The 25,478-nt window shown below is 37.9% G+C and overlaps 5 protein-coding genes across 5 annotated transcripts; 1 reads left to right on the forward strand and 4 right to left on the reverse strand.

The window, feature by feature from the left end:
- Positions 1–685: 685 nt before the first annotated feature.
- Positions 686–16,900, reverse strand: nup93 (nucleoporin 93). Its single transcript, XM_020934921.2, has 22 exons — positions 16,702–16,900; positions 15,883–16,063; positions 15,265–15,382; positions 10,636–10,698; positions 8,933–9,061; positions 7,910–7,984; positions 7,298–7,390; positions 7,027–7,166; positions 6,815–6,947; positions 6,591–6,748; positions 6,186–6,351; positions 6,023–6,113; positions 3,955–4,146; positions 3,039–3,165; positions 2,853–2,925; positions 2,684–2,728; positions 2,104–2,220; positions 1,912–2,030; positions 1,710–1,827; positions 1,544–1,627; positions 1,023–1,151; positions 686–935 (listed from the first exon to the last, which is right to left on the reverse strand). Exons 2-22 carry the CDS (start codon positions 16,059–16,061, stop codon positions 825–827), a joined length of 2,460 nt encoding a protein of 819 aa, XP_020790580.1. The 5' UTR covers positions 16,062–16,063; positions 16,702–16,900; the 3' UTR covers positions 686–824.
- Positions 16,901–17,496: 596 nt separating this feature from the next.
- steep1 (STING1 ER exit protein 1) lies at positions 17,497–19,267 on the reverse strand. The gene has a single exon (XM_020935205.2). The coding sequence runs from the start codon at positions 18,915–18,917 to the stop codon at positions 18,240–18,242; it is 678 nt and encodes a 225-aa protein (XP_020790864.1). The 5' UTR covers positions 18,918–19,267; the 3' UTR covers positions 17,497–18,239.
- A 146-nt stretch (positions 19,268–19,413) lies between these two features.
- Positions 19,414–20,493, reverse strand: mt2 (metallothionein 2). The gene is made up of 3 exons (XM_055155740.1): positions 20,340–20,493; positions 20,188–20,253; positions 19,414–19,603 (listed from the first exon to the last, which is right to left on the reverse strand). Exons 1-3 carry the CDS (start codon positions 20,362–20,364, stop codon positions 19,512–19,514), a joined length of 183 nt encoding a protein of 60 aa, XP_055011715.1. The 5' UTR covers positions 20,365–20,493; the 3' UTR covers positions 19,414–19,511.
- Positions 20,494–22,704: 2,211 nt separating this feature from the next.
- LOC110169547 (lathosterol oxidase-like) lies at positions 22,705–24,651 on the forward strand. The gene is made up of 5 exons (XM_020935088.2): positions 22,705–22,942; positions 23,024–23,156; positions 23,269–23,369; positions 24,203–24,331; positions 24,403–24,651. The coding sequence occupies exons 1-5, from the start codon at positions 22,733–22,735 to the stop codon at positions 24,649–24,651; spliced, it is 822 nt and encodes a 273-aa protein (XP_020790747.1). The 5' UTR covers positions 22,705–22,732.
- On the reverse strand, positions 24,328–25,385 carry anapc13 (anaphase promoting complex subunit 13). Its single transcript, XM_020935089.2, has 2 exons — positions 25,132–25,385; positions 24,328–24,962 (listed from the first exon to the last, which is right to left on the reverse strand). The coding sequence occupies exons 1-2, from the start codon at positions 25,228–25,230 to the stop codon at positions 24,837–24,839; spliced, it is 225 nt and encodes a 74-aa protein (XP_020790748.1). The 5' UTR covers positions 25,231–25,385; the 3' UTR covers positions 24,328–24,836.
- Positions 25,386–25,478: the final 93 nt, after the last annotated feature.

Genomic DNA, 25,478 nt, shown 5'->3' on the forward strand with positions numbered 1-25,478 from the left:
TACAGTATGTCTCTAACACAGGGTGCGAACACAAACCCTTACACTGTCCATGGCCTTAAGCAAACTCCACATGTCAGTACAGTATATGGAGCAGCCAACACAGAATGTGCTCCCATCTGTCTCCTCTCAGGCCAGGCTGAAGGACAAACAGTGGACTACAAATTTACAGCAAGGCCTCGTGGAACACAGGCATGTCCTTAAATGCTTTCTTCAGACACAGAAAACGTTAAATTATGAAATAAAAAAGCAGGTTGTAATACAGGCGGCAGGATGTTATCTAATACAAAACACACAAACTCTTTGATGCAAACCCATCAATCCAAAAAAGTTTATCTATTTTTGTTGAAAGTCAATACTTCCAGAAAGGCCTAAGCCCCCCTCAAAGTGGACTGTCATTCTGAAAAATCTTCAGGTTTCTTTATTTGGAATGTTTTTTTCAGTTCTAACAATAGAACACGACTAAAGTGATTGTGTTGACCCACATTTTCAGCAAGGCACCTCTGTAGTCTACTATTAAAATATATCAATGACATCTGTTGTCTATAATAAGACTAAGCCAATACAACATATAATAAATGGCACATAAATAGGCATGTACCATGTTTGTTTGCAACAAAAACAAATAAACAAAACATGAAAACTGACAACAGAACAGAATAATGTTTTTTTATTCCAAATGATGCAAACATAAACAACGAAATAGGACAATAAGAAAAGGTGGGGTTGACAGGAGGAATGGATTGAAAGCAGCCATTTAACACAAAAATCAAAAAGCAATGTGTCTTTTTTTTTTTTTTTTTTTTACATGAATTATGTGTATTGTCTCAGTTCATTAGTAACTCCATCTGCACCAGCCTTGCATTGGTGTCCCCCGCCATGTTGTAAGGAATCATCCCAGCAAAGGTGATCAGCGCCCTGGCCTGGCTGCGCAGTTGCTGTTAAAGAAGTCAAGTTTGCTAAGTACATGCAAATAATATGTTTTATTCTCAATTATATACTTATATAATTAAAACATTTCCTACCACGTCTCTGTCATCTATGGTCCTTTGAGATCGTCCAGGGGTCCCTGCTGGTGCACCCTTCAGACGCTTGTATTGCGTAAACAAAATATTCATAGTGGCCAGTAGCACTTCTGACAAGTTATGGCGCACCTAATGTAAAAAAAAAAAAAAACTCAACATGTTAATAATGTAGTAGTCGTAGTAGTAGTTGTTTATTTGGTCATTTTGCAGCACTACAAAAACAAAACAAAACAGAGACTACAACCCCATGGATCATGACTCAAAGGGTTTAGACTGAAGTAATGTGATTCTTTGTCAAATCAAACTTTATTTTATATAGTGCCCATATAAAAAATATAATATAAAGTGTTTTACATTCATTAAAACAATCTCAGATGCCTTTCCACCTAAACACCCTATCCCCACAACACTGAACAACTCGAACAAACACACATGCACAAACACTCACAATGAAATAAATGAGATGAGATAAATGAGGGTGAATGATACTAGTGTCTCAGTATCAAAAAGTTATAATTTACCTCATCACTGAAGTTCCTGAAGGCAGCTACTCTCTCCTCCACACTGTCCTGACTGAGAGGTAAAAGCTTCAAACGCTCCATCACCTACAAATTACACATTGTATTTATTTTTGTATTTATCTCTATGGTAATTCATAACAATTAATAATGCTTTTAGCAAACATACATCATAAGCTCTGTCAATGTGTCCTGCATGGTACTCGTCAAAGAATGTCATTAGGTCCAAAAGCAGATAGAAAGTACTATCCACAGACTTCTCTCCTGATATACCTTGAGAACGGTACCTGAGAAAAAAAGCAGCCCGCATTATAAATCTCTTCAGAGGTTTTCCATTTGTTTTCACATGTTTTGCTGCTTTGTTTAGTAACCTTTCAGCTATGGCCACCGCTGCGTTTTTGAGTCTCTCCTTGTTGGACTGGGGAGCGCTGACCTGTGCAATCACTGGACTCAACAGCCTGTTCATGAGCTCCAAAACCTTATCTGAATTCTACACAAAGAGAAAATGCACCATCTTCAATAACGAAACACCACAAGCAGTACTTTATCAGAATATAACTTACTCTGGCCAGCTCATAGAGTTTGACTGCCTCCTCAAACAGACCCTTGTTCTCAGCCTCAAGGGCCACTTTACTGATGATGGCTCTTGTATCTCCAGCAAACTTATCTATGACTCCAGGCTAGAAAGGAAAATGAGAGAAAACACAAGAGTCTCAGTTAAAGGTGCATTGTGTATCTTTTCTGGTGGAGAGTCCGTCAAATGCTTTTCTCTGTGGAAATGTTATTCCAGATGTTATTGTCTGGAATGTTTCACAATATGGTATTAAACCTTTCTCTCTCCTTAGGGACCAAACCAGGATAAGTTACATGTCAGATCTGTGGAGAGGCAACCCCGCTCACAATCAGAATGCCTATTTTTCTCTGTATTTTTGAGCTATAAAACCACCACCATAATTTAATAAATGTAAGTTAGAGGTGTTTGATGTCATATTGTGGAACATCCCAGGCAGAGCAATGACATACTAGAAAAGTGGCACATTGCACCTTTAAACAAAGTATTTCACATTGCATGATTCAAGAAATAAGGACAATAAAGTAGTGGTTATACTGGTCTATAACTTCTATAACAAAGTAAAGACCTACCTTCCTGCTTCCATCTTTTTCTAACCTCCCCAGCAGCATGTCAAACTGGAACAGACAAAGTCACGTAATCCAATACCGTTTTAAATGCAAATGTAAACTATAATAGCAATAAATCAAAGAGTAATGGCTTAAGTTTTATCAGGTGCCCTTGTATAATAGTATCACTCACCTCACGGCTCTCAATAACAAGTTCGCTAACACAACGCATAAACATGTTTTCTCCTTGGCTGTCCTTCTCATTGCTGGTCAAACACATAATAGAAAGCAATCAGAATAGACAGGCCTTACTGTAAACATTGCACGGTAGTTTTCTTCACAACTTAATCCAAGTCACAAAAGAGGATCACTATCTTACCGTAAGAAATAAAAGTACTGGAGCGCTTCCCGTGGATCAGTAGACTCAAACTTGCGAGTGTAAAGCATAAGCAGGCGAATGAAGTTAAGTCGACGTACCATAGGGGGATCGCCGGGTTCTTGACTTACTGTAGACAAGGACAGCAAATAGGAGTTTTTAAATGTCCTATATTACACAAAATTGACTTATTAGTCATGTTAGAATGCTGTTACATCATCGAAAACATATCTGGAGTTGTGTTTTGTTTCATTCAAACATGTTTCAGTAACCTATTATTAGTAGTCTGGCTCCAAATGCCCCGTTCAACATCATGAGCAGTAGTTTTCAAGTTAACAGCTACCTTTTATCTTTTGTTTAGTAGCAGATGGCAGTTCCAGGGCTGAACTTATCTAAATAATTCCACCAAAACAGTATGGAGTTTAAAAACACCGAGGAGCAATTCCATACTACAACATGGCATCACAAGGTGGAGTGTTTTCTGTATGAGAGAAGGACTCCGCCTGAATTAAAGTATTTATCTCACTCAGCCACTTTAACTGGCACTTTATACACAGACAGCTATTATGGTCACTTTAAACTTCAACTGCAATAACTTTTCTAACTGGATCCGTCTCAGAGATGTGTGAATGGATGTGTTGTGGCGGGGGGAGGCAGGGGGCTGTGAGTGTGTTTTAATTATGTTCTTTTTTATTGATACCTAGAGAAACACAATTTCATCTTGTCTGTGCTACAGTTGTATGTACAGCAACATGACAATAAAGATTGATTTGATTAATATGCATTAATAAACATTTGTGAAAAAAAAAAAAAAAGCACAACTCCGGATATGGCTATGATGAGGTTAAAACACTGTAACATAAATCAGAAAATAATGTCATATGGGCCTTTTAACTGTGAATGAGGATTGTACACTTACAGAGCTGAGCACTTTGCCCTGACGCCTTTAAAAGCAGTCGTAGCTCATAAAGAACCAGAGCAATGTGGACGGCGTGGCTGCGGAGCCTCTCAACACGAAATAAGAACGCCACAGCTGCCTCAAATTGAGCCGTCAGGAACAACACTTGGAAGTACAGGAAGGGCTGCTGGCTCGCAGAGAAATGAGACTCTCCTGTGGGACCAAGGACAGAAAAGTGAATTATAAATATACAACAATAAAAAGGTCTGGATTTAAAGGTCCTTGTGAACTTTAAATCATGTCATAATGTTGTTACCTCCTCAAACTCATACTTGGGGTTGTGTTTTGTCTTATTCACACATGTTGGAGTAACTTTATTATTAGTCTGTCTAGATCTCCAAAGCTCAAAATGCTCAGTTCCACCTTGTAATGTCATGAAGCTGTAGTTTAATGTAACAGCCACCTTTCTGGTAGATTCGCAATTTCAGAGCTACAATTATCCAGATGATTCTAGTGAAGGTGGAGCAGAGTGTTTTCCGTGTGAGAGAAGAACTCAAGACTAAATATGCAGGGTTTGCGTGTTAAACATGTGTGAATGAAACAAAACACCACTCCAGGTCCATTTGCGATGAGGAAACAACATTATAATAGTAACAGACAATAGAGTGATACAAGCCCTTTAAAGCTGCATTGTGTAACTTTTCTGATGGGTCTACCACCTGCTTGTCTCCAGAGAGACCCGTTAACAAAATAGGAAAGGTAAAAACATTAACAAAATGAAATTATCCACAGAAATGTGCCTATGCCTGAGATTCATTCAGTTACAGGTGTCTATTGCTCAAAAATAACAAATTTTTACTGTGAACGTATCTGACTTGTAGGCCTGATGATGTTACCGGCTTGTGTCCATAGAGGGAGATAATTTACATAGTGAATAAAAATTTAACTTGTGTTTGTTCATTGGTAACACAGATGTCTAAACAGCTGCAAAAACTTTTCTGTTTCTATAGCAACCACCAGTGTGTACAAGGAAACATTTTGTGTGGTGCAGGTACTTAGTCATCAACTTTACTTTTTTAATTATAATTCTTAATCCTCTTGCTGGCTAAAAAGTGTGCGGAATAGAACAGGGTGGACCATGTCAGCCATTTTAGAGGCTTATCTCAGACTCACAGCACTTTAGTTCAAAAAGCGGGAGCGTACCAGAGAAGAGAGGGAGAGAGTGATGAGGAGAGAAGGATGGAGGGAAGATAGATAAGAGTGTGGGAGTATGCAGGCAGCAGCGGCAGTGTGCAAACAAGAAATCAGGAAGGACAAATCTACAGAACAGTATGTTAAAATGGGCAGAAACCACAGAGTGAGGAGAGGGGGTTTAAAACGATCAGGAACAGAGGAAGAGAGATGTAGAGGACCACTGACAAGGACACAGGGACTAGACCAGTTGGCAAAGACTGACGCTATGTGGGACAAAGAGAGAGAGAAGAGCTTCGGGCATTGTATCCCGCTGTGAGGCAAGATGGAGGACAACAACAAGAAGTGCACCAGGCAACGGGAGGGGGAGCGGGGCAGCAGAGAGAGCGGGGCTGTGCTTCAAACAGAGCAGAGTGAGAGGCGGAACGGACACAAGAGTGAAGCCTTATCTGAACAGCGCAGGAACGGGCCAATAGAGCAGCCAGCACCCAGGGGAAAGGACTGTGCGGTCTAAATCTGGGCTACACAAGGCCCTCACGCTCCCCATTTTTACACACCAAGGTCACGTGAACTGTTTACTGTTCAACTTTGAATTTTTATGAAATGTGAGCATTTATCTGAAAAAAAAAAAACATGTTACTTTTCTGCTTCTCTCCATGGAGATGTTATTTCTTTACTTTGAATGTTTCACAGTATGGCATGTAGAAAGGCATGTATTTTCCAAGGCATTTTTGTTCTCTAGTCAAAACACCATACGTTTAATGCCATACAGTGGAACACATCAGGTAAAAGCAATTACATGGACAGGAACAGAAACCAGAAAGTTACATGGTTCACCTTTGTCTATGGAAAAATATATTATATTATATATATACATTTTTAATTTTAATTTTCTTACCATAGTCTTCAAGAAGCTGTTTTTGCAGCTGTGGGAGAGTGAGCCGGTCCTGGGGAGAGCTGCTATCATCATCAAAACACACCTGGTTCAACTGTTAGAAGACCATAGTTTATTAAAAATACAACTTATGTTTGAAACTAAATAATGATAATTTGAGGCACACCTTAAGCCACAGATAGTCTTCGGTTTTGTCTGCCACCTCCCCATGGTTATCACTGATATCACATTTACCAATCAAGCAGTAGACAGCTCTCTTGTATGGGTCAGCACAGTTCCTCAGCACTCTGCGGTAGTGAAGCCGAAGTTTGTTTTCAGATGTTGGAGAGAGCCTTAAGAACAAACAACAAAAGGGCATTTAAGGGACAATGAAAACAAAAAATGGACACAGGTAGTAAATAATAGTAGATGGAATAATGATAACTGAGAAGGGTAGTTGATGTTTCAGTTATCTTTGTATCTAGTTTACTTTTGTTAAGTAAAAGCAAAAGAAAAATTAAATAAGAGTGGCTTCTGCAGTTTTCTTATTTAATATTCAGCTTTTAGCGGAGGAAAGAGGAGCAGCTCATACCGCTTGTCAGGACTGTGCATGTACTCCTGAAACCAGGTCTTGAAATCTCCGAGCTGATGCTGCACTCTGTTCACCACCTGCATGGCTGCGTTCAGGTCTCCACAGCGTAAGCAGTAGTAAATGACAGCCCACACTGGATGGCCCTCAATCTCACCGTCCTGTAAAGCACCATAAGGTTAATCCAGTTTGTAGCCAAGTGATTCAGCAGTTATTTTGTGATTTACCTGCATGCCAGGCAGTGGTCCTGGTAGTTTGATGTTGAGAAAACTGCGGACAAGCTGGTATGTTCCTGGCACTCCTCCCAGCTGAGCTTGATGAAGGTTTCCATACACAGTCACCATAGTGTAATTTTTGTAGCTACAGACAAAAAGGAACATTCAGATGTACAAACACTGAATGCTCCAGGTAAATATGACTACACAAAAATGCAAATAACCTGTTTTCCAAAAAAGTGAGTGCCTTTCTGACAAAAGCCAATTGCATTTCCACAGAAGTGCGACTTTTAAGAGTGTCTTTGGCAGGAACGAGCAACACATCAGTCATCTGTTTCACCATGGACCAGAGATCGGACACATTCTAAAAAAACATGTTAAGACAATAGCTGTGAAATAATGTATTATCTTAATATGGCTGTAGTTGTAAATTACTGTAAAATGTAATGACTGCTAAAAAAGTATCTGGCTAAAGCACAAAAATATACAGCTTACCTTGTCATCAAGACTTTCTGCGACGGCAGCACACAGGTCCCCGAGGTTTGGCTGTATGTGGCCATTCACTATCTTCTCATTGAAAATGTAGATCTGTAAAAAGATATAAACTTAATTTCACTTCGGTTTTGTTAACAAAGTTAACTTTTCAGCAACCGTAATGCAAAATCCTAACCTCAGCACACAAAATAAAACTTCTATGCCCACCGGGTGAAATGGTTCACAACCAAAAATATTATAAAAAGTATCAAAATGTTCCACAGATCATCAAATAAGATCACAAAAACTAAACAAATGACACCACAGGCGATGTGGCGGCACATGGTCAGAAGCTTTGACTCATGAGCAGCTCAGAAATGAACAAGAAGGTCAGACAGGACAGGGTGGAGAGGGGAGGGCGGAGACAATGCCACAGAGAGAAAATACCCCATGTGCCCCTGTTCGCTCTAGCCAATCAATACCTTTGATTTGTAACTTCCTGCTTCACTGTGTGACCCCATTAAAGCTCCATAATGAGAACAAAACAGTGACAAGAAGCACAAGCCAAATCATGACTACCTAACAGGTTTGGTAAAAATGTAAGTATTTAGATAATTTTTGTTTATTATATACCTGCCGTCCATAAGCCACTTCTGTACTATCCAGGGCACTTCTTCCAGGTGCTGAAACTTCGCTCACAAAGCTGGGCTGTCAGAGATGATAAAATAATGAAGACCACATAAATTATTTGCATAACCAAAAAGAGCATGTGACTAAAGTATTTTGACAAGTGATTTCTGGGACCATCACAAAATCGGGCACAGCTGAATATCAAGATTTGGAGAAGTTTCAAAAATAACCTCCCCACATCTAAGGTTAAACATTGGTAGCTCATTCAGATAAGACAAAATTAGCCCATGAAAATATGATTTGTGTGAATGTAAGCTATTAATATCCACCAACAACAGTACATTTGTAAACTTGACAGCTTTGTTGAACGATAATGAGAAACACAAAAACAATGTAGTCATAATATTATTCATTCATTATCAAGCTAATGAAACTACTGCTTTTCATTTTATAGAGGGTATACCATTTATAATGTTATTCCCTCATCAAAAACATGCCTGAAGAAGTTTTAGATGTCATCCATGCATGTTTGAATATTTTAGCAATCTTTCCAGGCCCTATTCAAACTCCCCTTATGGTTAGAGGTAAGGTTCTACCCCCTGCTCAGCCCACAAGCCTATGTCACTCACGCTCCTACATGACAATTCTCCATAAGTATAGAAAAGCATGATACAAAACAATACACTACAACTTGACAAACCTGATGCCTTGTGCAGTAGTTTCATTAGCAGAAGGTAAGCAGATTTTAATGTGATTGCACTGTGAAGGTGGAGTGACTTTTGACTAGGAGTGTCAAAAACAAAAGTACAATTTATAATGAATATTCTGATAAATAAAATAAAATAATATAACAGTAACACGGTGATCTAAATATGTTATATGTTAGCAGTTAATACCCCATAGAGTGCAATACCTCCGTTTGTAGCACTGTTATTTTTGACAAAAGACACAGATGGACAGATATCAGATGTCATTTTTATAGATTCAATTTTTATATGTATATATTTATTCTAAAAAAAAAAGTACCTCCACATCTTGACTGAAGTCCAGAGCGTCTTCCCCTTCTCCAAGCAGTGTGTGTAGAACTCTCTGCTTCACTTGTTCCCACTGCACAAGCATGGACTCCCGGTGGTACTCCTCCGCCAGCAGGAACGTCTGATAGTGATAGAGTTCACAAAGACACCTCAGGTTACGATCTTCATTTACACGGACACATGCCAGCTGTGAAGAATATACTGAAGAATATACTGAAGAATAGAGATCGATCAATGTGGGTTTTTTCTTGGACGATACTGATTGTTTAGAATGCAGAGAAACCAATGGCCGGAAAGGTCTGCCAATATTTTTAGTTCAATATGCAGGGGCAATTTTCATAAGAGCTGTTATGTAGTACAGTCTTTGGTCTTAAGTGTTCAAATTTAGCTTTATATTATACATATATTATTTATGCATATTTCGGCTGCTGGTTGGGCTAAACAAAATACTGGTCACTAATGGAGATTGAAGGCCCATAGCCAATATACCAAAAAGTGTATCAGTCTGTCTCAACTGAAGAATGTATATAATATTTGAAAAATCATAGGTAGCCTGGTATACTTTCAGCTCAAATGCAAGAGGCTCTTCCCCATTCAAAACCAAATGATACATTCTTCTTCATTTGTACCAAAATGACTGTGCAATGCTGCCAAATCCTACGTGTATCACAGGTTAAAAAATAAAATTGGAGAACAAAGTAAGTACAGAGCAGTGGGCATATGGAGGTGGAGGTGAATATGCCTTCTTGAAGTTAAAGCCGATTTTAAAGATTACTCAAACATGCACGAATCATTTCAAATATAACTTTGGGCCGATTTTGCATAAAAGGTCCGCTTTGAAAACAGCTGCACAGTACATTTCCTTATTTTTATTAGCATCTTAGTTTTGACATAAATTGACCATGTGTTTCTGGCTAATCTGCCTGTTCATGTCCATAGGAAAAGACCCGATCTCCAGTTATATGTCTTAAAAATATGTAAAATGTAGGAAAAGCGTGTAGTCTTGACTGGCCTATCACACAGGGATAGAATGCTCCCTCCTTAACAAATTTGTATAGACCCACAAGGGCACCTGTGAGTCTAATTTAACCCTCCACAGAGACTGAAAGTAAGATAATGGGATCATGAGATAATTAACATCCAGCTCAGGGAGTACAAATCTAGATTGAAAGTACTTTTACTGGGTTAATTTTGTCTCTGCACCTTCACTGTGCATAGTTGTTATATATGTGTTGGGGGAGGGGGGGTAATGATAAATGTTTGTTACTTTTGAAATAAAACATAAGGGCATAGTTCTGTATATGTAATACAAAGGCTAACGTAATTAGCAACAAATAATTACATAATATAATAATTGTAAACAAATTTAATATCATCTAATGTCACAATCGGAGGTGATTCCTTCTTCCTCTGGGAGCAGCGAGAGTTAATACGAACAGCAGCTAATTAACCATGAGTCCTATTAGATCAGCACATTAGGGAAGCCATTTTAAAAGCATTCCCTAAAGGCAAAACCAGACAATCTCTTATGCACCAACTTTCTGCTAGAACTTGTGTTTTAATGTTGTGGTTTGGGGACTGGATTGAGTTTAACAAATTATTATTTTCCCAATTACTAAGAGACATAAGTTTTATACTTCACAATACACGTTACATTACAATAAATGCAGACTATGGGTCAAGGCCAGTACTGACCCGGCGCCGGGATTCTTCGATGGCTGACAGGAGAGCATTATCCCTTTCATTCTTTAAGAAGCCCTGTGAAGAAAAATAGAAATGGAAATCAATATACATTCAGAATACTGGCCCAAGTCAAAATATGAACACAATGAAAATATGAGCTATTGTTTCTGAAATTGAATAATTTGGACGATTGTATGAGCAATGAGTCATGGACGACCAATTGAAATTCCAAAATGTTCTTCTTTGAAAAAGACAGACATCCACAAACCCAATATGAGCAACACACCACAGAGAGTAAAGTATTTTACTGTATGAATGAGATTTACTACTATAATGGTCTGTCTATTCTTAGAAGGGTGAGAACAGATTTACATGTATCCAGTCAGAGATCAGGACAGCACAGAAGAGAATATATGGAGTGTTTTAAGCTATGGAACAAGACCTCGGGCCACAAGATCGACATGTTCAAAATACCACAATGTAATTTTTATTTAAATAGCCATATTTGGTCTGAGTATGGTATAGTACATTGCATTAGACTGGATTAGATTTAAACAGTGCAAAATAAATAAAACAGTAATATCATGCTGTAACCACCGCTTTCACTGAAAATTATTTATAAATATATAATTTATACATTTATTTAAAAAAAATAAACATTTGACAATATTATAGATTATATCAAAATTACATCTTGTCTTGTTCGTCTAGTCTAATGTTTCATCTCCTATTTAAACAAACTATTAAATAGGGCTCAACATTTTTTGAAAAATAAATCTAACTGTGATGTTTCTGATGGGCATTACTTATTTATTACTTATTAAAAGTAGAACTCTGATCACAGTGTTCATTTTAAAAGCCAAATGTGCTTTTTAAGAACTACAGCAAAAGTCAACTTCATTTCAAATCAAAATATGTCATGTAGCTTATAACATGCAATTTAAGGACTGAATTAAAAGGTTTCTTCAAAATATTGAAAACTGTGACCAGTGGTTCCCAACCCTTTTCCTTGAAGCCCCTCCCCACTTGTACCAGAGACTTGCTGGGCCCTGAAGTCCACAATTGTGGCTCCCAGAACTGCATCATGATAAAAAATATTCCTAACAAGCATTATTTTAGACAAATACCAATTGGAATACATTTTACTTTGTAATTTGTTTAAATTACAAAGTAAAAATGACTGGTCAGAACTCTGAGGACATCCTGACATGTGTCGCGTCATGCCAGGATGGAAACCACTGGTCTAAATGACATTTTAATGTCAAATACAATAGATAGTGTTTTGGGTAGATAATAAAGCATTGATAACCAAAAACAATTAACTGCCAATTTAATATCATTTTCAAGTTGCAATCTACACCACCGACAAAAGCTGAAAATATAAAAACACACAGGCAGGGAAACCAGGAATCATGTTAAAATGCTCATACAACTATTTCCTCCACTATGCTAGTGCCCACCAGTCATGCTCAGACAAATGCAGCACATTAATCACATACAAGAATCATATTAGACCAAATGCGGACAATAGAGCAGCCGAATGAACAAAAGACAAAATATGACGAGGAATAATACTAAAAACATTGGCAAAAAAAGGTTACGGAAAGCTGGTTTGCTTCACAGAAAAAAGGCTTTCTGTCCTTACTTGCCTTGACACAATGAACTGACTACCTTCCAACTACTGTGTGAGAGACAGCAACCCCACCCTTTACAACGTCACTAACTATACACAAAATATAATTTAAGGTTTGTCACACACATTAACAAAGCTTAACATTTAAAAAAAAATACTCCTTTTCCTCATTTGTTTATTCAGTCCATTCATAGCATTTATTAAAAGAATATAATAAAGGAGTCACAAAAAATATAAAAGCACATCTTGCAAATGGTACATGTGCACGAGAAAGTAAGTAATACTCACATTGGATCTGCCAGCCTCCAGGCTGGAAGTCAAAAAGTCAGGATGTGGTGTGGTTAAAAATATAGCAGTTTTTCATTTTATTGTCTATAGTGAAGCATTTAGGAGACATGAATGCCCCTGGTGCCCGTCTATAACTGTGCATGGCACAGCAAAGGGCTCCCCATGGCGATGGATCTCCCATGTTAGGTTGAAGTGCTTCCTAATCCACGTTCGGCTCTTCCCTTCTGAAAAGTGCACTAGTGACTCTTGTTCACAAGCTGGAGAACTGAGCAAAAGTGCCACATCAAGAGTCTTCGGAGGTGGTTTTATTGTCAGAGGATTGTACCAACTTAGCAGCCAGACACAGGGGGGATTGGTGAGAAAGAACCATGCTTCATATGGATGATCACTTCCTACAATCAGGTGAGACCCCTCTTCCCCAGACTTCATGCTGCATCCTGCACCTCTCCCTCCTTCACTTAATCGCAGCATCTCTGACAGCCCACTGCCTGCCTCCAACCCCCCCCTCCCTCATTCCCACTCACTTTCCTCCCTTTTTATCCATCCATGCATCCTTTTCTCTCCTCCCTCCCTCAGCTCAATGCAATTATAGTAATGGATTTTTCAACCCTCAGTTGATGGCTTCCGACATCCTGTCTTGAAATGAGGCTAATCATGCTCTTAAGGGTCATGTTTAGTTAATGAGGGGTTTTAGAGGCACATAAGGGAGGGCCCTCCTATATGCTCACTGTCTGCCACGTTTACCCACGCAGGGTTATATACATGCCATTACATTGGCTATATTTTAATACACACAGCACACACCCATTCACAAAGTGCCATAGGCTCACCTACGCAGCTACTACAGCATGTAATCCATCACAGCAGACATGCATGGAAAAGCAAGCCACGTGCGGCTAGCTCTACGCTACACATTCATTCATAAGAAAGAACACTGAGGAAAAAAAAACAAACTGTCAGCAGTTACAATCCACATACTGTAGACATGGTCAGGATGGTATGTCCACCAAACCCATAAAAGCATTTGTCTATCTAAGCATGCTGAGATGCTCTGGGGTTTGCCAATTGCATCTGCTGAAAGCATACCCTCAACAATAAAGGGTGCAGGGGAAAGCAGACATTTTAAGGGAATATAAACAGAATGCATATGATAGTGAGCTAACAAAAAGCGAACAGCTCAATCGAGAGAGGAGCCAGATGGGAGAGTGAAAAGTGAGACAAGGACAGATCAAACCTAAGCCCGTCGCCATTTTTGCCAGCTCTGTTTTCTCTTTCTTCACAAACATATTGTCATGTGATCTCTGCCTACCTAGTGCCTACATTGCCATTTATCTCCCACCATCAGTGACTATATTCTTAAAGGGTTGCTAAACACCTCCTTACTTGGGTTATGTAAATTAGTGAAATACGTAAAGACCAAACCACGACTGCAAAATCCCCCTATAACTCAAACAAATGCTGACAGGCCTTAAACAACGTATTATTTTGCTAATTGCTTTACTCGCAATTATTCTTCCAATGAATTGCTTATTTGTTTGATTGCAAAAGGTCAGCGAATATGAGGTATTTAGTAGCTCAAATAATTCCACTCAAGGACTTAATATATATTAAATATATGGAATAAATATATAGATTAACTGTACATGTTTTCTGTGTAATATTGGTGTAAAAGTACTTTGGTTAACCTCTGAGTAGCACATGACATAATTTGGATTGTCATCTACTACAGTAGATGACATTCCTAATAATCGATCAGTTGTGATTAATCAATTATCTTTGCTTTAAAACAAAGTAATGAAATCTCTACAATCAAACAGACAACACATTTGACAGTCTAATAAAAAATAAAAATAAAAGATTATTTTACCATTTTAATATTATATTAATATTAAAATTACAAGCCCCACTGAATGTTCGTAGACATCATCAGATGGATGTTAGTGGCTTCATGATGGAAATGGCTGCATGTAATATTATGTTCCTGATAATCAGTTTTACTTAATGAAATTTAAGCCAAATTAATTCTTTCCTACATTAGCGGTATTTGTAAAAAATAATTCCATTAAATATAAGCAAGGTCTTCAGTTAAATGTTTCCACAAAATTTCATTTTTTAGATAAGCACTTCCCATGAACAAAAATCAGTTTTAATGACCAAGACCAGGAAGTAGAAACCTGATCCTGGTTGATTAATGGGCAAAATGCAAAAGCCTATCCCGTAGATGAAAAGAGAGTATAGGTGTGGTGTTAGGGTTTTACCGGCTGACTTTAAAAGAGGTCCAAAGTTTGTCTTAGAACTACTTGGTAGTTGGTGGGACAATGTCTCAGTAAGTGCGTGAAAAAAATGTTTTTAATAGTTTGGTCAGCTGGAGTGAGGTGGGTGGGTTGGTAATTTCAGACATTCAGGAGAAGTGATGTTTTTGACACTCCCCAAGCTGTTTCCATCCAGGACATAGATGTTACACTGCTTTTTGGATCATAGTCACAAATTACACCGCCCTTCTCTGAACTTTTTATTCACACATTTATTGATCAGGCTAATCATGTGCCTTGCCTGAGAACATATAGACAGTATGCACTGGTTTGAGCTGCTGTCTAGTAAAATACTGAATAAATGCACACTTGTATTCCTCTAAATATATTCTGGTACTTGTTTCTAAAGCACATGGATGACTGGTCCTTTATGAACCATTTGTCCTAATAAGAATAGTTTTCTCATACCTGAATGTCTGTATCTTTTACTGGTTCCAGGGGTTCAAAGGTTGTAGCAGCACTCAGGGTTTCAAGCCTTTGTGAAATGTGGAATATATCCAAACCTCTGGAACCCAGGAGAATTGATCTGAAATTGAATAAAAAAAACTAAATATATGGATAATATCTCAGAAGTATACTTTTTCTTTTTATTCCACTAGAGGGCAATACAGTCAAAATTCTAAATTAGGCAGGAGGGTTGGTTAAGGACAATTTGGAATATTTCTCCTTATGAAAAAAATCTATGAAATTACAATACTACATACATTCAGTGCACTGCTCAATAAAGTATACTAAACAAAATTATATCCATTGCAAAACATTCTAGACATCACATTTTGTAAGTCCCCCTCATCTGCAGCAAATAAACCTCTGAGGTACTTCCTTTAAGCTGATGGTAAAAAAAATCTGCACTTTTTACACCATTACAATACAATAAAGTAGTAATAATCAATACGATAAAAGAGATAGGAATAAAGTTATCAACAAGGAAAAATATGCCTGTACTGGCTTTTATTCATATGCTAATAATATAAAACAATGTCATGATACATTTAATATAATAAGCAAATGTGACTGTATTCTTACGCTTTGACATCAGCAGCATCCTGAGACGTGCGTGTCAGGGTGCGGGAGCGCAGCCTCTCTCCAGCCTGTTGGATCTCCTGCAAGTTTCTCTCAACGTGAGGCAGCTCTGACACGGCTTCAGTCTCCGCAGCAAGCTGCTCTGCCTGCTGCAACAGCTCTCCAAAGCCCTCAGCATCCATTCCTTTAAACAAACAAGTATGTTTACAACACAGTCTAAGTCCAGCATTGGGCATTTTAGCACTAATAAGGGCATAATTTACACATAAAGGCACAGAGAGAGGTGGGTAGTACACACTTATTTAATTGTAATCTGAGTTGTTTCCAGACACCATGCCCAAGTATTTAACAAAGTCTTACTTGACCTGAGTAAAAGTTTTGATTAGACTTGAGAGCATGTCAAGAAGTGAATAAATCATATTGAAAAAAAATATATATATATATTTGTCTTACTTTGGTATAATTTAAGCTACTCTCCCCACCTCTCTACAATAAAAAACGTAGATCTATCAGTCTATTTCATCACTAGGAAGTCTTATGATCAATGTCTATCAAATTGTTAAAGTGTTATTATACCCTGTAGGTGTAGTGTTTCTGACAGCTTCATTGCGCGCCCTAATGTCCATCACATTAGACAGACTTTAGCAGAATAACAAATGTTCCACCCTAGGTTACACACTAAGTTATACATGTCCTGTATTATAATACGCAGGTATGATTAGTATAAACCACCTTATCTTTAAATCCAGTTAAGTTTAATGTTGTACACACAAAATCACAGGCACCACGCACATGCTAGCAGGCTAAGTTTCGCATGCTTACCGTTCAGTCTTTAAAACCGGAATAAAGGGAGATGTAATATGAACCCGATGTGAATTGTATCCTGTATTGTTTCTAAAAGTTTGAATGCTTCTTTTAATTGATTTTAAAAGAGTACACGAAGCATTTTATCTACAATGTGTTGTTTGCCCCGGTACTTTTGTGCTGAATTATGATTGGACAAAACATCCCACGTGATTGATTCTTTTCTTCTTCAATTACTTTGTGTGAGAAGGCTCAACAGCGCCACCGTGCGAAAGGGAGGACACCCAAAACTAGAAACTGGTGAAAAGAATGACAGTGACATGGATTTGTCCAGCCCTGATTTAATTAAAAATCCTGAGGTGTTTATTTGGGGCAGGCTGCTGGTTAGGGTGCTGGTACTAGCAGAGGAAAGTCGTCATCATGCGCCTCTGACTAAAATGTCTGTCAACACCTCTAGACGACAGACTCTCCTGTAGTGAACTGTCCATGTGCATTAGTCTAGTCCAGAAGGCTTTCGCATAGTCATATACATAGACTGTACATATGTCATGTATACAGTTTATGGTCATATAGTATGTACTGTATGCATATGCATAATATGCAAGTACCATTAAAAAAGTCCATGATGCAACATAACCTGACTTACCACCTTCATATTTTGGTCCTTTTTTAATTACGCATACTATTTTGATATTGTTAATAATGAATATTGTCATTGTGTCATTGGACAAGACTCTTGACCACACTAGTGTATGAATGTGTGAAAAAGTGCTATATAAAAATGTGACCATTTGCCATATTTTGATATCAGTATAGATTTCAAGCATTCATCATTATTTATTCCGTTTTCAGGAAGTCCTTTTAATCCCTTTGGGCAATATAGGCAAGAATGTCAGACAGTTTTCAAACATGTATACAAAATACCTGTGTTGGTTAAATGGAACCTATTGTAATTATATACCGTAACATTATTACAGATGTTGTGACTTGATGGTGAATTAATGATTATGCTCTATTACAATATACCCCATGAGTGGCTGGGATGTCTGGACAACTGAAAAACTACACCCAAAAACAAATATTCCAAAGGCTAGATTTTAACTGCAGTATTGGCATAAAGGAACAGTGCCTTTCTCTGTGACTGACTGTACACTCAAACACGCAGTGTAACTTGTCTGCATGTGTGCAGAGGATTCACTCACAGTTGGTGTGAGCTTCTTTTTATATAATTAAAACTAATTAAACTTGACAATGTATTAAAATAGATTAAACAACCAAAATAAAAAGTTACAATGGAATGTGCAGGTTTTCACAACAGGTGCTTGCAATTACAGAAATGCCCAAGATCACACTGATCTAACAAGAAGAGGAAACATGGAGTCTTTTTTTTATGTAGAATACAAAACATATAATTTAATTCCTTATACAACAGAGTCCAAATGAAAAATAGGCCAACCAATCTATGGCTTAAAAACCTCAAAGATGTTGTTCCCGCTTACAAAGCCTAGGAGGATCAATATTTTAAATGCTCATAATATCCGTAAAGTCCTCTCTTCTCACTTAAACTGGTTGTCAATAAGTGTTCCCTTCATCTTTGCCTTCTTGGCTTCCAGCTCAGCCAGTTCCTGTAGCCTTTTTTTGCTCATGCCCTTCCTCTCCAGCTGCTTTTCAATGACTTTGGCATTTTGAGCGTAAGAGTCTGCCACTTCTCTGGCTTCGATCTCCTCCTCCTCTTCATCGATGGTGGAGACTGTGACCGAGCTAAATTTGCCCATGTCTTTGGTTCTCTTGGTCATCATCACTCGCACCTTCTTGGGGGCCTCTGGTTGCTTCTGGCTGTAGACGCTGGTGTTTCCAAAGCCCTGACCAAACTTCACCACGGCGCCGTCGACGATGAAAGTGGCGGTGTTGTTTTTCTCTTGGTGCTGGTAGAATAGCAGCAGACCACACTTGCCGCATTTCTTTCTAAACTGCCTCTCTATTCCAGCTTCTCTTTTAATGTAAGCGGTCTCGTCCTGCTCCACGTTGCAGAACTTGTGAGCGTGTTTCGCCGCGTCTATAACTCTGGCTTTATCCTTGGGTCTCATGGGCAGTTTCTCGAGTTGACAGTCCAACACCAGCACCATCTGTCCGCAAAGACAATAATAGACATGTAATGGCTTCTCCCCGTCATCATATTCCTCACGATCCCTGGTATCAGAGCAGACAACGCTCCTGGACACGACTTTTGGCATGATTTAACAAGAAACTTCAAGCAGAAACATCAACGATGGTTTCACGACGAGAAAAACACTCCCTGTGCGCTACGGTGCACTTCCGGTGTGCACCACTCAACACAATCCGGCAACTGGTCCACTTGAATTTAAGTTCCGGTCTGATGAATTAATGACATTGTCAAATATTCAGGCTATTAAAATTAAACAATGGGAAACTACACCCACAATTACACAATATCACTTATTCAGGCAGGACATTTGTTCACTTTCGTATGGCCTTGGTATGAAATACTTGCAAACACTAATCCAGATTACAGAATTCATTTTCTTTTGTTATGGATTCTACTTGGAAAATTGAAGGCTCACACAGAAAACTAAAGTGCGGCTGCATTTTAAACAGGTCTAACGATTTAAAATATTCCAATGGTTTGAGTAATTTACCCTCAAACCACTAATTGAGACCATCCATTGCCAGGTGTTTGTAATTCAACAATTTAGAAAGCAAATGCCAGAAGCTTTTTAAAGTAATCATTTATTAGTAGTACAAAAGAAAATTACAACATGGGTTACAGTTTCATCACAATAAATCAGGACATTATAGGCAACAGGATTTTATTGACAGCAGCCAGTGTCACAAGTATTCCCTTTGCACACACACCCAGAGGCGCACTTGCTGCACCCAGATGGACAACAAGAACAACAACCTGTAGATTAGAACAACATTAGTTCAAGAGACTTGGATGAGTGGCATTTTTCTACACAGGCAAAATATTTCTGTACATTTGTCAAAATGGGTCTAAAGTAAGTCAGTGCTTATGGGATAGAAGCACTGACCACACAATCAAGTTCAGAGGTTATTCAGCTCATAGTGTGTACCCACATTACTTTTAGCCTAGGGTGACCAGACATCTCAGTTTACCCAGACAGTCACTTTTGAGCCCGTGTCCCCTGTCCCAGTATTATATAAGACATGTCCCATGTGTCCCTTTTGACCAATATGACATCTGCCAACAGTAAAGAGGCATACATTGTCATTCATTTAGGTTAAATATAGAAAAGCCGTTTAAAAAAAAAAATAAAAATCACCAAAACAAAATGTGACTATATTGACTCATGCTAGTCATAAATGGGCCGAATGCATAACGATTTTCATTAATTACGCAATTGTTTCACTATTTTACGATTACAAACCACCCCAAACCGGGGCTGTCCGTTTTGATTTTGAAAATCTGGTCACCCTATATTAGCAATCTATTTAAAACAACAAAGATGAATTTAAGATACTCACTCTTCTTGCAGCTCGTGCAGGAGCAGTTCTTGCACGCGCATGATCCTTCGCAGGTGCAGTTTCCAGCTAAGAAAAATACACCAGTGTCAAAATGATATTACCAAATTTTAAGATTAAAATGTTTAAAAGAAGAAAGCCCGACGACAACTTACTCTTTGAGCAGTCACAAGGATCCATCGTTTCAAATCGCTGGCTTTTCGTGATCAGTGCAGTAGATGTGCGTCTTCCTCCGTGGTCAAGTTAAGCTGGTGTGATGATAATGATGAGTCCTGTCGCTTTTATAGGCCATGATTAGTAGTAGGACCGGGTGCAAACTCTATAGAAATGAGTCACGCTGCACGCTGCACGCTGGAATGGTAAACACAAAGAGCCTGTGCACACGATGTGGTCACCCAAGCACACGACGCGGAGAAAGACGTGGAAGATGCAGATGCTCATTACATAAGACCACCAGAGCACAGAACATCCCATTTTTACACAGAGCTCATAGCCCCGGAATAATTAATTATGCTGGAGGAAAACAAGGTTATATAATGGAGTCTAAACAATAACGTAAACAAAGTAAACTTTTCTTTTACATAATACGTTAAACATTTGTGCCATCAGGAGTATCTATACTATCGACTGTTAGAGCAATACAGATTTTAAATAGAGACGTCGTCGTTTAAAAACATTGATATCTACTACAATGATTGATTAGTTTATTTTATTGAAAGATTTTAAATAGATACCTCGTTGTTTTAAAACATTGGTATCTAGAACAATGATTGATTAGTTTGTTTTGGGTTTTTTTTTCTATTTTTTTTTTCATCAGCGAATCACATATGAACTCAGATAACCCCTGCAATAAGAATATTTATATTCTATTTATTTACTATTATTATTATTGTAATTTATGTATTATTCTTTACTTCACCCAATGGCTTTAGAACGTTATTAATTTTATTATTGCTCATCTTGTGTCTTGTATTCTTGTAAATTCGAAGTTACTTATTTATTAAACAAAAAAAAAAAAAAAAAAAAAAAAAAAAAAAAAAAAAAGAGCTCTGTCTATGAGCTCTGCACACGGTACACAGACAAACCGCTCCCCACGCGCTGCTGCACTCGGACAGCACTCGTGAGCAAAAATCACCGCCTCTCATGTGTTGTGTTCAAGTTCCCCAGTGTAGTAGGATATTTTCACTGATCTTTTTTTATATACTTTATATGTTTCATAAGTCGTTAGTATTATCATTGTTGCACTGTCTTCCTACGACCTCTTGTATATAGCTGAGATTTAATATTTCATTACTTATTTTTCTATTTTCTTCTATTTTTCTTGCACATAAACCTTTATATAATTATGCCCTATTTGACACCGGTCTTTTGCTATCTTTTTTGCGACTTATTTAGACGTTATTATTACCATTTATATTTGTTATTATATTATAATATGATGTGTGAGCTACTGTGTCCAAATAATTTCCCTTGTTGATCAATGAAGTTTGTCCAAGTCTGAGTCTAAGAGCCTATTGCATTTTTTTCTGATTCACATACCAAAAATATAAAACAAACAATTCAGACAGCCCATACCAGAGTGCATTCGTAATTTCTTTTTTGCAATGTCACTACCTATCGGTGAAAAAACAAAATAAGCAACAATAAGTACACTTAAAAGGTTCTTTTATTTTATTATGGTCAGTCAAAAGGTTTAAATGGATTTTCCTTCTTTATTATTTCCATGATTATTTGCATTGTAAAGATTCTCACATAAGGCATCAAAACTATGAATGGACACATATGGAATGCATACAAAAATAAAGTCATAATAACTCAAAACTTGTTGAGGCATTGTCGTCAGTTTGCTTTGAACCCTGGTTTCACTTTAACATTTCTTGACCCTGACAAGGCAAATCTGTGTAGAGAAACCTTTTTTTAAATGTACTGCATATTTCAATGTATCTTGCTTCACGTATAGCCAATTTGCGGTCTTCCCTGTACTGGTATATATCAAATGTAGAAAGTAGTGAGCATTAACACAAGAAACTAGAAAAATGCCAAGGGCTGGAGAAGATCTTGAAGCTGAAAGCATCAGTGGTTCTCGTGGTCACTGGAGCACTCAGGTCAGAGACCCGCAGACTGGAGGATTGGCTACTGCAGACCCCAGGAAATAAATCAGACATCACAGTCATGAGAAGTGCAGTACTAGGAACAGCTGATACTGCGCAGAATCTTCAAGCTCCCAGGCCTCTGGTATAGGACCCAAGAACATGCAAGGATCTTATTTCGCCAGAGCTGACACATAAGGCAGGACCCTGGCTACAAGGTTGCATTAGGCACAGCCAGTTTTTCTTCTGCAAAGTCACAGACAGTTGATCCCATCGGATCCCCAGGTCAGTTTGACTTTAAAGCACACACCATGCAGTTGTGATTTGAGGCCAAGACTTCAATTAGACAGGAATTAGAAGGCTTGCATTAAATAATTAAACTTTTTAGAGAACCATATGGTTGTTTTTGTGTGAAGATACACATGACAGTAATTTTTCCCCTGTTTACAGTTTCAGACATGGATCATGTACTGAATTTTATGGATTATTACATCTTTACTCCATTGGTTTACCCCGTTTCCTGGCCAGAAAGTGATACCCAGCGACAAATTCTCAGTCTATGGATGATTACAATTTTTGGAGCAGAACTACTTTACCTGGGATTTGGTGCTCTTAATTTTTACTGTGTTTTTAACCATGAACTCATGAAACATCCACAATTTATTAAGGTACAGTGTGTCATTAATCAGATATTTAAGTTCACTTTTAATGCTTCCTTTTAATATTTTTGATGTGATTTAAAATGACAGAATCAAGTACAAAAAGAGATTAAGCTTGGACTGGTGTCTATATTCTGGATGAGTTTTCCTACAGTGGGTCTCTTCTATTGGGAGATTAAAGGATACAGCAAACTTTATGACAACATAAGTGAAACCTCTCAAGGTAAAATCTTAAAAACCTTAGTTACACTTTTTTTTTTAAATCTAGAAATAAATAACATATTTCACTGTAAAGGTAATTGTGAAATCAATAATATTTATGACTTGCATTCAAGGCTTGTCTGATGTGTTGATGAGCATAGCTGGATTTCTGCTCTTTACTGACATGTGCATTTATTGGATCCATCGCTCTATGCATAACAAGAACATTTACAAGGTAAACCTTACTTATTAGCTATATTATGACACCAACATTTTACCAATAAAGGTATATATATTTTGAAAAAAACTGTATGAAACAGTCAACATAAGGAGCTAGCAGTACTTAAATGTGTACTTTGAGTCTCAGCTCCAATGGATTCTTGTCTGCTCAAGAATCAGCCAGCATCTCTATTTTTTCAGACAGCTTAGGTTACATGAAGTGGATAAGAATGTAATGCTGATGTTTTACATATAGAGCATGTGTGGAATCAGTTTTAGGTTATGATATGTCGGTCAAATGTAAATCACGGATTTTTTACCTTGACTTAAAGTGTTCATTTCAGCAATTTTTGAGGAGACTGTTAGGAAGCTAAGCAGGCAGGTGGCCAGTGACCCAACCGTGTTCTTCACAGTCAATTTGAGCTGAAGCCATCAGGCAGAAGGTACAGGGTCCCAAAGTGTAAACTGAACAGATTAAAAGATTCTTTTGTGCAATTAGCCATTAATCTGCTAAACTCAGCAAGCACAGTTTAAAAAATAAAAGCAAAATGTTTAGGGAATCTGCAATTAAACTGCAGATAAGCTTAGGGAGTGTGCAGTTATCAATGAAATATAAGATTGTGAATTGCTTGCTTATATAGAGTGACCTAAAGGTCACGTTGGTGTATCAGTTGAGGTCATAGTTGGTCTTTTATTTATGTTCTATGGTTGAAGTTTGTATGGTGTTTATTTTGCTGTGTTGTCTTGTCTTTGTGATTCCCTGTCCCAAGACAAAAATATGACAATTAAGTAATAACTTATTCTTATCATCAGACCATAAATAAAATCATTTGTCTTTGTCTGTTTCAGCATTTACATAAACAGCACCACACATTTAAAATTCCTACACCTTTTGCGAGCCATGCTTTCCACCCCCTGGATGGCTTCCTGCAGAGTTTGCCTTATCATGTTTATCCATTCATCTTTCCACTCCATAAGGTGAGAAATTTATTTCCTTTTGGCTGATCCAGAGAAAATTGAAAAGCATAATTAATATTACATATTTTCAGGGGGTCTATTTGTCACTATTTGTCTTTGTCAACATCTGGACCATTTCAATACACGATGGGGACTACCGAATTCCTGGACAACTAATCCACCTAATCAACGGAGCTGCTCATCATGTAGACCACCATCTGTATTTCAACTATAACTACGGACAATACTTAACACTGTGGGACCGTCTAGGAGGCTCCTACCGTTACCCATCAGCCCTTTTAGGGAAAGGACCACATGATGACGTTCAAAAGCTTGAGTGAAATTATTATTTTTTTCCTTCTTCAGTCTTGAAGTGAATGGCACATACTGTTGCAAGATAAGTGGTGGTAATATGATTTTGTGCACTGTATTACATAAAATTAAATTGCATCAGTATTATTTTAAATGAAAATGTAATATACAAAGACCTCTTGCTACTATCAATGTATTGGAAGTTTAGTCTCTCTCAGCTCCCGGTGTTTGGTGTATTTTCATGAAGGCTTTGCAAGGCCAGGTCAGTCCACTTCATCTCTTGTTCTTTCACTGACTCTGTAGATCCACCGTTATCCTGCTCAGCTTCAGGAAGTTCACTCTGGCAGAAAAATAAGTCAAAATAAACAGATACTTTAAATTCAGTAAAATGCCTCTCCTGGGTAAAGGGTGAAGGTGTTCTCAACAAATAACTAAACAAATACTTTTTATTATCGCAACAATAATTCAAAAAAATGTACGACACACTGATAGAACAGTGTATTATTTACCAGAGGGATAGTGACGTCTTCATATGGAAGTCTATCCTCCCTCCAGGCATCATCGGTCAAGTCCAACAGTCTTCCATCTCTCTGAATGGCGCTGTCCATTTTCAAGCCGTTATTTTTAGGTATTTTAGGTATCTCTGTCTCGACTGTTTCTCAAAATAAGTTTCTTTTCTATGATATCAGAGTAAAAACGACACTGTCTTGTTAAACTCTGAGGTGTGTTCATGCGCTGCAAATATATTGGGCTATCGGGTTGTGTCGCGTTCATTTGACGTCACACGTTGGCCACCTCTCAATGATAACGTGTCTAAGTTTTCATAATTAATAAAAGGTTTAAAACTAAAACTACT

Source organism: Boleophthalmus pectinirostris, unplaced genomic scaffold (genome assembly GCF_026225935.1).
Source record: "Boleophthalmus pectinirostris isolate CB_2022bp ecotype Guang Dong unplaced genomic scaffold, ASM2622593v1 HiC_scaffold_2, whole genome shotgun sequence".
NCBI classification, from domain to species: Eukaryota; Metazoa; Chordata; class Actinopteri; order Gobiiformes; family Gobiidae; genus Boleophthalmus; species Boleophthalmus pectinirostris.